Source organism: Hyaena hyaena, unplaced genomic scaffold (genome assembly GCF_003009895.1).
Source record: "Hyaena hyaena isolate Hyena2069 unplaced genomic scaffold, ASM300989v1 scaffold_11, whole genome shotgun sequence".
Taxonomy (NCBI): domain Eukaryota; kingdom Metazoa; phylum Chordata; class Mammalia; order Carnivora; family Hyaenidae; genus Hyaena; species Hyaena hyaena.
The window spans coordinates 2,367,170-2,383,079 of NW_024080643.1; the positions used below are offsets into that span (position 1 = coordinate 2,367,170).

The window sequence follows — 15,910 nt, forward strand, 5'->3', positions numbered from 1 at the left end:
AGAGCAGTGTTTGCAAAACTTTGTATGGGAACCAAAGTAGAAATATATTTTATATTATGACTTATTAGACATATATACACATGACTGAAAAAAAGCTTAATAAAGTAATAGTGATGCTCACTTAGAATAACATACTCTGATATTTTCAGTTCTATTTTATTTTGTTTTTTTTAGAGGTCTGATAACCAGCTGAACTGACTTCATCAATGATTAAAAGGTTGCAAGCTGCTGTTTGAAAACTGCTAATATAGAGGAAGGGAGACCTAGTGTTTTAAAATCATTATGTATAACATTTAGCACCTTTTCCATATCGAAAAGTTCTTTTCACACCCTTTGTTTTATTTAACTCTTATGGCAATCCTGTGAGATGGGTGTTTCCCCCAATTCACCAACAAGAAAACAGATTTAAAGAAACCAAGTCAAGAGCCCTGCAGTTCTAAAGAGTAATGAATGGTGAATGCAGAGCAAGAAGCCAATTTTTCTGATTGAAAATCTCAGCCTTCCTCAATATGCTATACGTTAGGATGAGACACGTAGTTATTTTGAGCTCTAATTGAACAGTAATTTTATTTTATTTATTTTATTTTAATTTTTTTGACATTTATTCATTTTTGAGAGACAAAGACAGAATGTGAATGGGGGAGGCACAGAGAGCGAGGAAGACACAGAATCCAAAGCAGACCCCCGGCTCTAGGCTCTGAGCTGTCAGTCCAGAGCCTGATGCAGGCTTGAACTCATGGACCAGGAGATCATGACTTGAGCTGAAGTCGGAAACCCAACTGACTCAACCCAGGCGCCCATGAACAGCAATTTTGAATTTAAGCTTTCTGGTAGACAAGGCAGACAATGAATTGTATAGTGCTCATGGTCTGAGAAAAGCAAGCACACAAATCTGTCTGAACAAATCTCCTCCTAGAATTAAATTCAAGGACATGGGCTCCATACTTGGACAATGTTTAAGTATTGTTTTCACGTGGCTTTTTTTTTTTTTTTTGCAGAAAACACCAAATTATTATGACCATTTTTATAGACTCTTGGTAACTGGTAGAGATTGCAAGCTGTCCCTAGTATCTGTTCTATTCTTGTCCCTCCCATTTTTAAAAAAGTTTATTTATTTATTTTGAGAGAGAGCCAGAGCAGGGGAGGGGCAGAGAGAAAGGAGAGGGAGAGAATCCCAAGCAGGCTTTGAGTTGTCAAGCACAGAGCCCGATGTGGGTCTCGAACCCACAAACTGTGACATTATGACCAAAGCAGAAATCAAGAGTTGGTTTCTTAACTGACTGAGCCACCCAGGTGCCCCACTCCCACTTTTAAGTAGACAAATGGCCATCTAGAATAAAGACCACATCTTCCAGCCCTTTGTGCAGGTAGGTGTTCTCATGTAACTAAGTCCTATTAATGAAATGTAAGTGGTGTAACTTCCTTGAAGTGTCACGAAAGGGAACTGTATGTACTTTCTGTGCTTCTAATAACAAATCAGCACACATTTAACAGCGTAAAACAACACAAATGGATTATCCCCCAGTCTCCATAGGTCAAAAGCTCCCTTTGGCTTGCGCAGTTCTCTGCTCTGGGATTCAAATGGTTAAAATTAAGTTGCTGGCCAATCGGGCCCTTTGGGAACAATTCAGGTTCTTAGCACAATGTAGGTGCTCATGTTGTGGGACTGAGTTCCCCATTTTCTTGCCAGTTATCACCTGGGGGGCACCCCTTAGCTTCCGGAAGCCTCTCTCCAGTCCTTGCACCTGGGTGGTAGCAATGGCATATCAATTCCTCTCACACTTGGAAACTCTCTGACTCTCCCTTCTGCTGCATCTCTTGGATTCCAAGCTAGCGAAAGTTCTCTGCTTTTAAGGCCTTATACGGTTAGATTGGGTCTACCAGGTGACCTGGGACGATCTCCTTATTTTAAGGTCCCTACGATAATTACATCTGTAAAATCCTTTTTGCCCTGTAACAGAACACATTCACAGGTTCAAGAGATTACAGGGTGGACACCTTTCACTGATGAAGGACTTACCCTTCTTCTTTGTTTCTTCCCTCCTGATGCTTAGAAAGTGGGTGTCATAGCTGGAGAGCCTTATGGGACAGTGAAATGAAGGCCACAATTTAGGGGTAGCAGAAAGAGAAGTCAAGTAGACTGAGTCCCAGACAACCCTAGAGCAATAGTCCTCAATGACCTACCCCCAGACTTCCACGCAGGAGAGAAATTAACATCACTCTTCAGCCACTGCTATTTGTGATTTCTATTAGTCATTGCCAGACGTAGCCAATACATTAACATCTAAGGAGATGGCTTATTAAGGAGGTCCTGGGACAATCACCTATTCTTGGGGTCCCAGGGACCCCTGAACAAAATTTCACCTGAAGGTTTTTAATTTTTATTTTTAAGTTATCTCTACACTCAACATGGGGCTTGAACCCACAACCTTGAGATTAAGACTCATATGACTGACTGAGCCAACTAGGCGCCCCTGAACAAATTTCACTTTCTAGAGACTTCAACCACCAGACCATCCCTAAGTTAGATAAACACATGTGCTGTGGGGCGCCTGGGCGGCTCAGTCAGTTGAGCACCTGACTCTTGATCTTGGCTCAGGTCGTGGGATGGAGCCCCACGTCAGGCTCTGCTCTGAGTGTGGAGACTGCTTGAGATTCTCCCTCTTCCTCCCTCTGCCCCCCTCCCCATCCATGCTTGTTCTCTCTCTCAAATAAAAATAATAAATAAATGTGCACTTTACACAGAAAGCTAGCTGAATTTGGGCATCAGTCAGTGTGGCTGGCTTTGCCGCTCTGGTATAGAGTGGTTGGCCTATTTTCTCCTATTGCTCAGCGCCAATGTGACTTTTCAGGACTTTTGTGAGGAGCCAGGACAAGACCCAGCTACTCTGTCAGAGGGAAGACCTGAGGGTATCAGGGAAAAGGGACACCTCCAGTGTGTGTTGCTGTTGTCTCCTCTGGGGTCCGCTGTCCCTGCTCTAGTAGGACAAGACCTCAGCTTCTGGAAGAACCACATTCTGCATAAAGGACCCCACCCGCCCATGCATGTTCTTTTCACCTACAGTGTTCTGTTTAACCCTCACCACAATCACATGAGATGGTATTATCCCTAATTCACAGCCGAGTAACAGGCTCAAAGGGATTAAGTTATTTGTCCTATTTCAGAAGGGTAAATGTGGAGGCAGAACTAGAAGTTAAACCCCACCCAGGGTGCCAAGAAACAGCACTTTTAAGTTCCAGATCTGTCCAGAGAGCCTTCCCTTCCTCCTCCACTGGACCAGCGGGGCCCTGATGACAAAAGCCAGCATGAAAGTTGTCTTGTGCTTTTCCAAAATCTGTTTGTGTCTTTGTGAGAGCACCCCATCCTTATCCAGAGGAGGGATGATCTAGTCTGCTACGCTTCTGACCTAGAAAATAAGTCTTTCAACATTTAATAAAGATAAGCCATGCATTTACTACTACAACAAATTCAGTTGTCTAGTATTTTCACCTAAAAAACATCTTGGGGATTATTTGGTACATTTTATTGGGTTTCTAGAGCTACGGAAGTGGAAATAGCTCCCTGTGACACATCAATTTCAAATGGGCAGCATTTTCAGACGCAGCTAGAAATGTGAAGCTTCTGGATTTTTTAGGGTATGTATAAATAGCATAAATAATTCTTCAAGCTCTTAGTCCTTGGAGACGACTAACTGAGAACTCAGGAAAATATGAGAATTTATTCAAGTGATATAAATTACTCACAGGAAAAGTACTGTAATAATTTTTATATGGGTAATTATTTATATGGGTAATTAATTATATGGGTCATTAACACTAGAGGCAGAGTTCTGTGTATTTTATAACACGAACAAGAATCTTGAAGGCAGGCAGGTGATATCGCATATATTTAAGGTGTCCGTATATTCCGTGTTTAGGGAAAGACTCCAAGCAAGTCAGCCTGGAGTTGACTTATAAAATGTCACTTAAGATTTGAGCTACCTCTCCTTTCAAAAGCCATGACATCTTATTTATAGAGAAAAATAATTTCGATGAAAAAAAGGAATAAAATTTTAGTGTGCCCAATCTATCCCAAGATATATAAATACAGCATACTTTAATATGGGAACTTGGCACTGACAGGTTATCAGACCCATTTTAGCCAGCCACTTTCACTCTGAAAACAGTTATTGTTGGCAGAACTTGGCTTCCGTTTCCTACCCAGAGTTGCCTGTAGGTCACTTCCCACTGTCCACAGAGTAGCAATTTCCTGAAGGTTGGCTGACAGCTAAGAGGCTATATATCACTCCCAGGTAGTTCCTCTGAAGGGAAGCCTTTCTGCTTTCTGCTGCCCTGCCTCAGTTTCCCTTAGGCTCTGCTGCCCCCTCACGTAGCTTGCCAGAATGGGTTTGATTCAACGGCATCCCAGAAATTCCCTCTTCTGATCCTTCTGACTACTTGATTTTCAGGAGAGTTCCTAGATGATGCTGTTGAAGTATGGAAGACCTTAGTTGTACATTTTTTTTCTTAGGAAGAAAAAATTAGTTCCTTCTATATTTATGCTATACTTTAGTAATCAGTCAGCTCCCACATATTTCCAAGCTGTGTACTTCTAAAGACAACTTTTCCTGCCTTCAAACATGGTGTCAATGCAAAGAATTGAGACCGTTACCTGAGTGGATAGTTTTCAGCAGCAGCAATGTCATCAGACACTTGGAAGATAGCTGTGCTGGGCAGGAAAAAACGAGTATATAGGAGGGTGTCCTGGGTCCCCAGATACACATTGCCACCCACTTAAGACACACCCTAAGCATATGCACACAAGCATACAAAAGGCATCGCTAGACGGGCAAAGATAGATTCACTCTAAGACACACACCACACGTTCAGTGAACAAAGCTCTAGAAAGAAGAGGGGAGAGAGAATGAGGAAGTGGGAATATATGAACAGGCAGGTTTCATCAATTTGAAAGGACAGTGCAATGCTTTGATTTCATTCGAACTTAAATGCATTGAACTGAATTCGTTGGAGAGGAGATGGTGAAAGTGACAGTGCTAGACCAAGGCGGCTAAAATTTGGGAGACCAAAACAGAGAGACCAAAAGGAGAAATCTGGGGAGCTCGAATAGGCCCCTATTTACTCAGGTAAGTTCACCAATAATCAGTTCAATCTCCATGACTGCAGAGACCATCAGGAGAAGAGGTGATCCGACTTTTTAAAAAATGTGAGCGCTTCCAGAAGTGTCCGGCGCGCACAGTAAGAGCCCCCAAACTGGTGCTGAATGCAATCGGGCACCGGTCCCAGATCTAAGGTGCTAGCGAGTTACAGACAGCAAGCCTGTTAAAAACCACAGGCAGAGCCTGAAAATCCTCGCCAACTTTCAGCTGTTGTATTGCATGGCATGATTTTAGCTTTTAAAGGTGAGAACTTCTTCGAGAAACTGTCAGCAAAACCTACACGAAGAGCTGTATCTCCGAAGGAAGGAGATTTTTGTCTGTCGTGCACTGTTTCTGGCACCGCGTCATCGCGGCACTCCGCACGAGGAGTCCCGAAGCTCCAGCCGCTGCCGCGTAGCGGGCGTGCGCTCCTGGGTTCTCCACCCCAACTCCCACTCGGCACTCGGTGCTGAATTTTCCGAATCCCGGGAAGGGCGCTTTTGACAGAATCCGGAACCCGCTGCAGAAGTAGGCGCGCCGGGGAGCGCACATCTTGGTTCCACCAGCGCCCAGCGGCGCGCCATCAACCTCGGGTAGTACATTCCCGAGGCGCAGGGCATGGCTGGGCTCGTGGCTCCAGTCTGGATGACCGTCGGGGTCTTGACGGGCGCGGAGGCGCCGGCGGGCGCTCCTGGGGCTGCCCGCGCACTGAGCAGAGCCGGCGGTCCCGGGTTCCTGGGGCGCACTCCACTCGCCCGGCGGGCGCGCAATTGCGCGCGGAACTGCGCCGGCTTTCCGGATCCCTGCTGAACTTCCGCGCCGAGAACACTTTCCCTGAGGGCTTTCAAAGGCCACCGATGCCGGTTTTCCGCAGGAGGGGGGCGCACCCAGCCCAAGAGCGGAGGGAGGCTGTTGGCCCCACCGGAGAGGCGGGTACCTGGGCCACCTCTGAAGTTCTGGGAGCGGAGATCACCAGGGCGGCAGAAAGAAGCCCTTCTCAAGGCCCCGCTGGCTGGTTTTGATTTTTGTTTTGTTTTTCTTTTTCCGAGCTCCAGGAAGGTCTCGTCTTTACCGGCCTCCTCACTCCAGAGACGAGGCTCTGCGTTATCTTGGGCTCGGGCCTCCAAGTGCCCGGGCCCCTCCGGCCCACAGTTCGCCTCCACAAGGGTGGCCACGCAGAGCTGGAGATTCACGCGCTGAGCCCCACGCGGGTCGCCTTATGGGGCCTGACGTAGCCTCTGTGGCCAGAGGGGTCGGGACAGAACCGTCGGCTCCGTTTCCGCCGCTCAGGTGCAGCCCCAAGTGGCGCTTCGGACCCGGGCGTTCGCCCCTCTTTCGTCTTCTCTCGCAGGCGCGTCTGGCCCGCGGGGCTGCGCTCTTCGCGGCCTCCCTGGAAGGCTGGCCTCTACCCGCACCATCACGTCGTCTCCGCCGCTGCCACTACGCGCACTCCCGCCACGTGCGCTGGCGACGAGGAGCGGGTAATAAACACTCCAGAGACATTGTCTCGTTTTATCCCGTTATGAGCCCATTTAAAGGAAGAGGAAGCGATTGGCTCAAAGTCACGCCGAATTTTATTTCCCGGAATTCCAGCCGAGGGCGCGGGGACTTGACAGCCCCGAGTTCTTCTCCGAGGGCCGGCGGGTCTCCGAGTGGCGGCGAGCGGCCGAGTTGCGCTTTGAGCGAAGCTCAGGGATCCCGCGCCCGCCCGGGACAGGTGGAGGCCGGGCACGCCAGGCCCCAAGGCAGCACCTGCGCCACCGGCCGCGCAAGCCCGCCCTGCGTGGCCCACGCCGCTCGGAGAGGCCCTGGTGCGGTCAGGGCAGCGCGCCACGTCGGGACCGGAGCCTCGGAGCCGAGGCGGGTTTGCTCGGGAGCCCCGGAACCACCCGTGACCTCTGTCTAAACCCTTTACGCGCATTCTTTGGTTTAAATCTCACAACTTTGTGATGGAGTATTCACTTCCACTTTACAGATGGGGGCATTGAGGCACAGAGAAGTTGAATTATGTTTATCAAGGTCATGAGTCAGTATTTGAGGGACCCGGGTTTGAAGGCAGACTTGCTACACTCCAGAGCCCAGGCATGTGTGGAGAAGCTCTGGGCATGGTCACTGCCTCCCCAGTGGGACATCTCACTGATGGGAGAGTTCCCCTTTCGGATTGACAGATCTCCTTTATTTTCTTTAAAACAAATTTTTTTTAAGTTTATTTTGAGAGAAAAGGACCGAGTGACCGCAATTAGGGTAGCAGTGGGGGGGGGGGCGTGGGGAGGGAGAATCCCATGCAGTCTCTGAGCCGTCAACATCAGCCGGGCTCAGTCTTAATCTCAGGAACCTGGAGATCATGACCTGAGCCGCAACCAAGAGTCTGGACCCTTAACCGACTCAGCCACCCAGGCGCCCTTCTGTGGATCTCCCTTAATTTGGAGGGGCGTTAGGACTCAATTTCTTTCTTAAAAAAAAAAAAACACAAAAAACAAAAAACAAAACAAAAGCAAAAGCAACAACGAAACAAAAACGAAGCCCTGCTGTCTCTCTGCAAAAGAAAATACTAGTAGCAATTCCTGGGAGTGAGCCAATGGCCCCCAAGGGTGGGAGTGCTCAGGTGCCCTTAGGCGCCCAGCTGAGAGAGGAGCAGGGTGAGCCCCGAGATTAGAAGCCCACTGAGTCCGGGCCTGTTTGCCCCTAATACAAGACATTGGGGCTCCCGGGGTGGAGACCCATCCAAAGCAACACTTCCTTCGGAAGAACCGCTGAGAGTGCCCTTGCCCCAGACCTCTGCTTTGGGAGGCAAGAAGAGACTTGGCCTTGGCCTTGGCCAGCGGGGAGTGTCTCCTTGGCTGCTGCGTGCCCGTTGGCACTAGCCAGCAGCACTTAGCACCCCCCATGCCTCTGGGCTATACCGCCTGAGAAATCCGTATTCAGTGGTGACACAAGTTAAAAAATGAAACAAACCCACACCGAACATTCACTAGCTGCTATCCACTGCCCCAACCTCAAACCCAATGCAATACTTCTTAATTGCTCCTTTTCCCCTGGTTAGTACCCCCCCCCAAAACAAGTGCTGCTTTAATTTTTTTAAGTGAAATGGAATCAGAGCGGGAAAAGAAAGGTTTGAGACAAAGCGAGAGAAATCGGTTTGCATCTCTTTCCCGCGTTATCCGTATTTATTCATCGTTTTCCGCAAACACCACCGAACACAAGGCCCAGACGCTGAAACAAGCAGCTGACCTGTTAGGTAATTTTAACATTTTAAATAAAAATAACCGGTTTTCAAACTCCCCAACCACATATGTTTTCATCCTTTCTAGAGATGCGGAAATCAAGGGACTCCTCGGAGTGTTTTCAAGGTGGGTGGGGCCAGGCTGCTTCCCTTTCCTGTTAACTAACGCCCTTCTGGGACTAGGAAGTAAATCCACATCCTAAATAGAAAGCTCCAAGTATCTTCAGCTGTAGTTCAGGGGCCATCTTCCTCCCCCAGTCCCTTGCTCTAGGCCCACCTCCATCCGCCCCTCCAGCCAAGCGCTGGACAGACTGCATGGACGGGACTCCTGCACCCTCACACCCAGCCACCCGCGCAGGATGTTCTGTTCTCTTCTTCGCAGGAAAGAGATGCAGATGGAAGGGGATGGATGAGCTGGTGAAGTATGTGGCTCTACTAAAAGGGTTTTGTAAAAGTAAGAGGAAGTTGGGGAGGAGGAAGAGGAAGAGGCGGAAGGATCATTCTAATCCACGGGCATCAATTTCACTGGGTCTTTGAAACCTTAGACATTTCCTTTCAATTATTTCTCAGCATTAAGGCGGAAGGCCAAGTAAAAGGCACTCCATCCAGCCTGCCTGCAGTGTGTTGGGCGCATTCCAACGTGTAGTTTCTGTTGTTGGTTTTTTTCCTTGAGCTGGTTTCTCTAAAGAGGTCCACGGTTCTGGAGCGCTAGGACTTGCCCAGCAGCGGCAGATGTCGCCAATCCAACAATGTCACCGGAAGGAAGAGGCCCCAGATATTACAGAAAGCCTCTCTTTTCTTCCGAAGGTCCGCCAGCATCTCCCCAAGGCGCCTCGGTGGGCACAGGCACCCGAGACCGGCAGTTCTCCCCTTCCACCCGGGGCGGCCCCCCTGGGTTCCGGATCCCTTCGAGCGGCCAGGGCTGGTGGTCCACACCCAGGGTCCTGCTGCCTCCCCCTTCTTTACCCAGAGGTCGAAGCCTCCCGGCAAGGAGGAGCCCCGTGTCTCACCGGGGTTCCCGCGGGCGCAGGGGCGCGACGCTGGAAGGCGGCGGCGACGCGCTGAGGCCGGGCGGCAGCCGGCCTTCGCGCGCGGCGGCGGGGACGGCGGGGACGGCGGGGACGGCGGGGACGGCGGGGGGCGGCGGCGCCAGCAGCTCCTCCCCCGAGGTCACGGCGCAGTCCTGCTCGGGCTCCGCGTCGTCGCCACCCCCGACCGCCGCCCCGCAGCTGCGCTTCTTGTCCTCCTCCTTTTTCCATTTCATGCGGCGGTTCTGGAACCAGATCTTGATGTGTCTCTCGGTCAAGTTCAGCATGACGGCCAGCTCCACCCTGCGCGGCCTCGAGATGTATTTGTTGAATAGAAACTCCTTCTCCAGCTCCAGCAGCTGCGCGCGGGTGTAGGCGGTGCGTGTCCGTTTGTTTTCTTCTGGCTCCGCAACGTAGGCGCCGCCTGTGGGCGACAGGGCACGTGAGAGTGGCCCACGACCCCGGCCCCACCCACGAAGCCCACACTTGAGCCCCAATCCCGGGAGCCCTGGTCCTCCTGCCCCCCCCGCCCCCCAGCCTCAGTCTGGAGCCCCAACTCCCATCCCGGAGCGCGGCTCCCGCGCCGTCTCCAGTACTGCCCTGGCCCTGGAGGTCCGAGGGGTGCGGGCTCTCAGGCTCTCTCTGGAGCCGGCGATGAACCTGGTTCTTCGGTGGGTTCCCTTGGCCAGTGTTTGGGTTGATGTCACTGAGTAAAACGCCCACGATAGTTATCTAAACCTACTCCATTCTACGAAGGCAATAAAATGCCTTTAATATAGGCCCTAGAAAACAACCCACGGCTTTCTGATGCTCCCCCCCTCGGTAAGAACACATTTCAGATCACTACCCACTTCACACACGGACCTAGAACGGACCCAGAAACATTTCAGGACATGAAACCCGTCAACCTTTATCACATATGCTATATTTAATTTTTCCTATTGTTTACTATTTTTTTAAAAAAGTTTCAGCCCAGTTCATTGATTTCATGGTCAACTTACAAGTCCAGCCTTCAGTGTGAAAAACCTTGAGCTCATAAAACCCCTGATCTTTTGACATATATTGTTATATATGACTATTATCTAATAGTAATATTGTTATAATCATTCCCAACGCAAGAGCAGGTAAATTCTACAATTGTTTTCACCTCTGCCAGGCCCTTGCCCTGGAGGTGAAGGGAAACCATTCTGGGGCCCCGAGGAACGTCCCTGTCAGCCTGGCCTCTGTGTTCTGGGCCCCAAATGCTGGGAAAGGTGAGGGGAGCCTCCGGGTCCCACTGGGAGGAGAGAACCTTCCAGTGGAAGGGGTAGCGGTGGAGTCAGACCTCCTGGTCCGGGCCCAGGGAAGCAGCCGCTGGCCCGCGGGCCGCTGTTGGCCGCTGGGCCCCAGGTCCTGAACTGTTCCTTTTTCTGCCAGATACCGACTGCACCCCCAGCCGCAAACTTCATCATAGCTGTTTTACGACGCGCTCTGGGAAGAGGCCTAACTCTGCTGGTCTTAGGGCAGAGGCTAGGATATTTCTCCTGTGACTGTTAGGAAGCCTTAGGGAATTGAAAACTCTAGTGTGTCTGCTTGGAGGGGAGAGGGTTTATTAGGTGAACTAGGCCCGCTGTCCCCCAGGCCAAAACCCAAGGCAGAGGTTTGGGCCGAGTCAGCAGAGAAGTCCTACCCCTTGGGGACTCTGGAAGCTTTCCTTGGGGTAGGAGAGAAGAGACGGGGTCTTAGAGGAACGTTTCAAAAAGCCGTCTGAGGTTCTAAATTCAATCCATAATCTCTGGGGGCCCTGGGCGTCTTCCCAGGGCTTCACCGAGGTGGCAGTGTCCACCACCCCAGGAGACCTATGCCCCGCCGGCTTGGCAGAGGATTCAGGCCGGTGGTGTTACTTGAGAAGATGTCAAGAGCCCCCCTCCCCTCCACCCCCCGCCGGGTCTGCGTCCTTTCCCTGAGGCTCAGGGAGAGCCTGCCAGCAAGGCTGATGCAATTCATTTTTCAGGTCGTTTTCACAAGTTCCTACAGTATTGTGATTAGTATTCACGTCTGTGCAACAGACGAAAACCCCTTTGGTCACTTTACTCGTCCCGGGCGTTTGAAACCCCACAGGAGCGGACAGGCCAGTTCACACCCCCTTGAAGCTCCGCTCCTTGAAGAGTTTCCGGGGAGCACCTCGAGGTCGCAGGGGCATCCCAAGGACAGCTTCCAGGCGAGGCGGGGGATCGGCCCCTTCTCCCCGGGCTGAGCGGGCAGCGGGTCAGAAGGTTCTGGCAAAACGCCTTTCCGGACTCTCCACCCCGCAGGGCGTCAGTTACCCTCGCAGGGTTTCCCTCCCCGCAGGGCAAGGCGGCCGATTCCCCGGAGCGCGTCGGTCCGGCTCCCAGGGTCAGCCCGAGCCCGGGCTCCCGCAGAGCGGGTGGCACCCTGGGGGTGTGTGTGTGGGGGGGGTTACCCCGCTTTAGAACGCCTCCTTCGGGACCTCGCTCCCCCCAGAAGCTGCAAGACCGGGCCGGGAATGTGGGGAACGCGCGTCCGTAGGTCCCACCTTGGTCGGAAGACGTGGTCCTCCCGCCTCCCAAGAATCGCGGGCCTCGGCGGCCGCCGCGCAAGTCCGCAGAGCGCCCCTGGGCCCGCGCGGCGCGGCGGGTGGGAGCGCTGCAGCCAGGTGGGCCCCGTCCTGCCCCCGACCCGCCGGGTCCTCGCCGCTCCGCCCTCGCGAAGAAGTGAATAAGGGAGAGGCGAGCCCCGGGGACCCCCGGCGAGCCCGGACCCCCACGGAGCTCCGCTGCGCCGCGCGGGGGCCTGCGTCTGGCACGGGGAGGGGCGGACGGGGCGCCAGCGCGAGCCTCCTTCCCCCTAACCCCCCCGGCCGCTGGGAGGAAAGGCGAAGTCAACTATGCGCGTGCAGGGGGGCCGGACGCGGTCACGGGGTGCAGCGGCGCGCTCCTGGCGGGAGGGGCGCGGGGGCTGCTCCGCGTCGTCGCCTCCGGGCTCCCCGGAAGACCCTTCCGTGACGCGCCGGGCGCCTAGGGGGCCGCGGGGACCCGGGGCTGGCGCCTCCCTGGCACAGTTGTGGCCAAGAGCGCATTCCTTCTTCAAATGTGCTTGCTGGGAAGCGGCGCGGCGGGACCTCCTTGGAACGTTTCTGTTTGTTCGGAAGTGAACTAGCATCGAAGACGCCCGCCTCCAGGCCGAGCGGCCCGGCCTCCGCCTTGCGGTGAGTCCCCCCTTCCCCTCCCCTCAGCTTTGCAGGCCTGAGTGCAGCTTGTGTTCCCCGCTTTCCTGCATCCCCTGAGTGCCCCCCACCCCGAGATCGCCTGTCACCTCTAATGACGCCTCCCCGATGGGCCCAAGGCCACCGGGGCCCAGGACTCCGAAGGCGCGCTCCGGGCCCGGGTCGGGAGCACCCCAGAGCCTGGCTCGGCCTCCTAGGCGCGCACGCCGTGCAGTCCCGGCCCAGTGGATCCCTCCGGGGGAGGAGGCTCCGAAGGGGTCCTAAGCCTGGGGCTCGGCCAGGCCTTGACTCTTTGGGGGGTGCAGGGTGCTGAAGTTCAGCGTCCAGGGAAGGAAGGGCTTAAGCCCCCAGGAGGAGCGCTGGGTGGAAAAGACGCTCCAAATGGGACCAGAAAGGCGCTTCGGTGCAGGATCGCCGCGTGGGCTCCCAGTGTGGTTTAGTCCGACCCCGGGTTGTCCGGAGCGGCTGGGAACGCGAAGCGGTAGAGGGTCCTGGGGAAGCCTTGAGGAAAGGGGCAGCTGGCACGAGAGGCGGTGAGGACTACGGGGGTGTGGGAGGCCAGACTTACCTGCCCAGTGGCCTTTCCACGCGTGAGCCTTGGTAGACTTCATCCACGGGAAGGGCAGCTGCACGCGGCCGGGCTCCTCCAGGGCGCCGGGCTCGGCGCCATCCGGGAAGGGCCCGGCGGGCGGGTGGGGGAGCGCGAGCTGAGCTGGGAGATGGTGGTGGAGGTGCGCCATCGCTGCGTCGTCGGCGAGAGGGGGCACCTCGTACGGGGAGATGTCCGGGGGGCTGCCCTGCTCCAGCGCGCCCAGGGGCCCCGGGAAGGGCGGCGGCGGCGGCGGCGGCGGCTGGCGGCCCATGTACAGGCACGCCGGGGGGCTGGCGCTGAACTCCGGCGCGGGGCCCCGCTGGTACGCGCAGGGGTCCTTGTACAGCTGCGTGGCTGCGAAGTACTGCTCCTCGCCGCCGTTCATGGCTGCGGCGCGGGGTCGGCGCTGGCGGCCCTCCCGCTCCCGGCGCCTCCCCTGCTGGCTTTGACAGCTCCGCTCCGCTCCGCGAGGGGACCCGCCACCCGCGGCGCCGGGCGGGCCGGGCGCCGCGCCATAGGCTCCGCCGCGCCCCACGTGGCTCAGCCTGGGGCCGTTATTGGCCTGGCCGACTGCTTTAAGAAGCGAGGCCCAGGTACCCCAGGGCACCTGCATTTGTTTCCATTTTCTCTCTCAGCTGAGTTTACCGCACACGCCCTGTACGCGCAGCCGGTCCTGCGGTCTAAAGCGGAGCCCTCGTGAAAGTGCTAGAGCTTAACGTTCAACCACAGAATGCATTTTCATCATATTTTGAGTGGCCTGTTTTCCTTCTGTTTGCTAATATACACAGCACATGAGTTCATTAATACAATTTATAAATATACATATACCGAGGTTGTGCATTTAAACTTTTTTTTTTTTAACGGTTAGGGAATGCGGTTTTTTTGGTTTTTTTTTTTTTTTTTTTTTTTTTTTTTTTAAAGCTTGCAAACACTAGCTCTGTAGGAAGCAGCTGGTCTTCTATCTTACTTGGGAAATTTGTAGCAAGATCACAATGATGTCAGTGAACTAACGCATAAAGACCCAGCGTTCGTTGTATGTTTTTACACTCGGGGGACTTCTGGAGAAGTCTGTAACTTCAGAAGTGATCACAGTGGTTTTTCATTTTATTTAATTGAAGGGCATTATTCATTTTGATCTGGGGAAATTGGGGTTCATTCGACCAGCTCAGTGCAGTTTCCTAATGCGGCCAGGGGGACAGGATTAGCGTCCGTCCTGTGGCTGGGAGGAGCGGACGGGCTTGGCACGGGTTTCCAGATCCCTGATGTCTTCCTACGGATCCTGAGACCCAGTCCCAGGAAGAAGGCCTGTACTCCTGCGTTGGACTGAAGTAAGGCTGTGCTTCAACAGAGGAGGGAAATGTTTAGAAAAGAATTAAAAGCTCTGCACTTTAATGACAGCGTCAGGCTGTGGCTTCCACTGGTTGGGCCATTTCTGGGTATTCTGGGGTCCTCACTTAGAGACGGTATTTTCCGACCGGATGAGGCGGACGGACTGTCTCCGGGTCGCGGTGGCGCGCAAGCCCTGGCCTGAGCATGACCAGCGCAGCCGACCCACTTGCCCCGGGCGTCCTGGGTGGGCTTGGACAGGTCCTACCTAAAGGACCCCTTTCCTCGAACCAACACGGAAGGTTTTAGAAACCTGGACACATTTGCAGAACAGCCTTGGCAAGAAGGAACGTGAACCGCAAGGACCCAGTAAGAGAAATCACTGCCATCTGACTTCCCTAAACCACAGACTGTAGCCAGCCGTTCACCAGGTAGATTTTAATGCGTTTTCTCCTTGTGGAAATACCTGTTTTAAATGCGTACGGATTGAATGCACTACTCAAATCAAAAAGCAAAAGCCAGTTGGGAATTTGGACTTCCCTGCAGATTCCGTGCAGCGCGCGATGCTGGTGCGGTGTCAGGAGCGCGTTCAAAAGGGAGCTGGGCCGGGGAGGTCGCGCCCGGCCGAGTTGGTGCCCCAGCTCTCCGGAAAGGGGGGGCTGGGGGCGGCCGGTGGGTGTGTGTTTGGGGGGGAGGTCTGGCCATTTCTTCAGGGAAAAGGGCCACCTGCGGGCCTAGGGCCGGGGAGGGTAAGGAGGTGGGACCCGCGCGCCTAATCTCTGCGCGTCCTCGTCAATAAAGTCCATTGTTCGCAGCGGCCGCGGAGGACCAGGCGCTATCACCGGCCGCGAGTGACCGCATCGATCAGCAAGCAGGCCCGAGGGGGGTGCCTGGCCGGGCGTGTTGACCCTCGGAGATAATCTGCCAAGCCGCCCAGGGTTGACTTGGCGACGCGGTTATGAGTGGCGGCAGCTCCGCTTGGGACAAAGATCGGCCACCTCCCCCTTCGTCTCCTCCTCCTCCACACCCTCTTCTCCTCTCCCCTCCTCCTCAGTTACCCCCTTTACTCCTGACTGAGTCCGCAGACCCCCCCTTCTCCTCCTCCCCTGCTCCCCGCCTCGCCTGCCACCCCCGACCCAGAGTGTTTATTTTGCACTTCTCGTCTAATTGCACATTTCTGTAAATTGGTCTCCATTTCGATGCTTCATTTGCTCACATTTGATATTTTTGCTCGGCCCTGCAGAAAGAAAAGAGGCGCTCAGCAGAAAGCAAACCCGTGCGTCGAGCTGCATGGCAACACACACACACACACACACACACACACACACACACCCCGGGAACCGGGGCTGAACAAAAACTTGCGGGGGTTGGGGGATGGGG

At 54.0% G+C, this 15,910-nt stretch overlaps 1 protein-coding gene across 1 annotated transcript; it reads right to left on the reverse strand.

The window, feature by feature from the left end:
- Positions 1 to 9,364: 9,364 nt before the first annotated feature.
- On the reverse strand, positions 9,365 to 13,589 carry PDX1 (pancreatic and duodenal homeobox 1). Its single transcript, XM_039254455.1, has 2 exons — positions 13,181 to 13,589; positions 9,365 to 9,810 (listed from the first exon to the last, which is right to left on the reverse strand). Exons 1-2 carry the CDS (start codon positions 13,587 to 13,589, stop codon positions 9,365 to 9,367), a joined length of 855 nt encoding a protein of 284 aa, XP_039110386.1.
- Between the last annotated feature and the right edge of the window lie 2,321 nt (positions 13,590 to 15,910).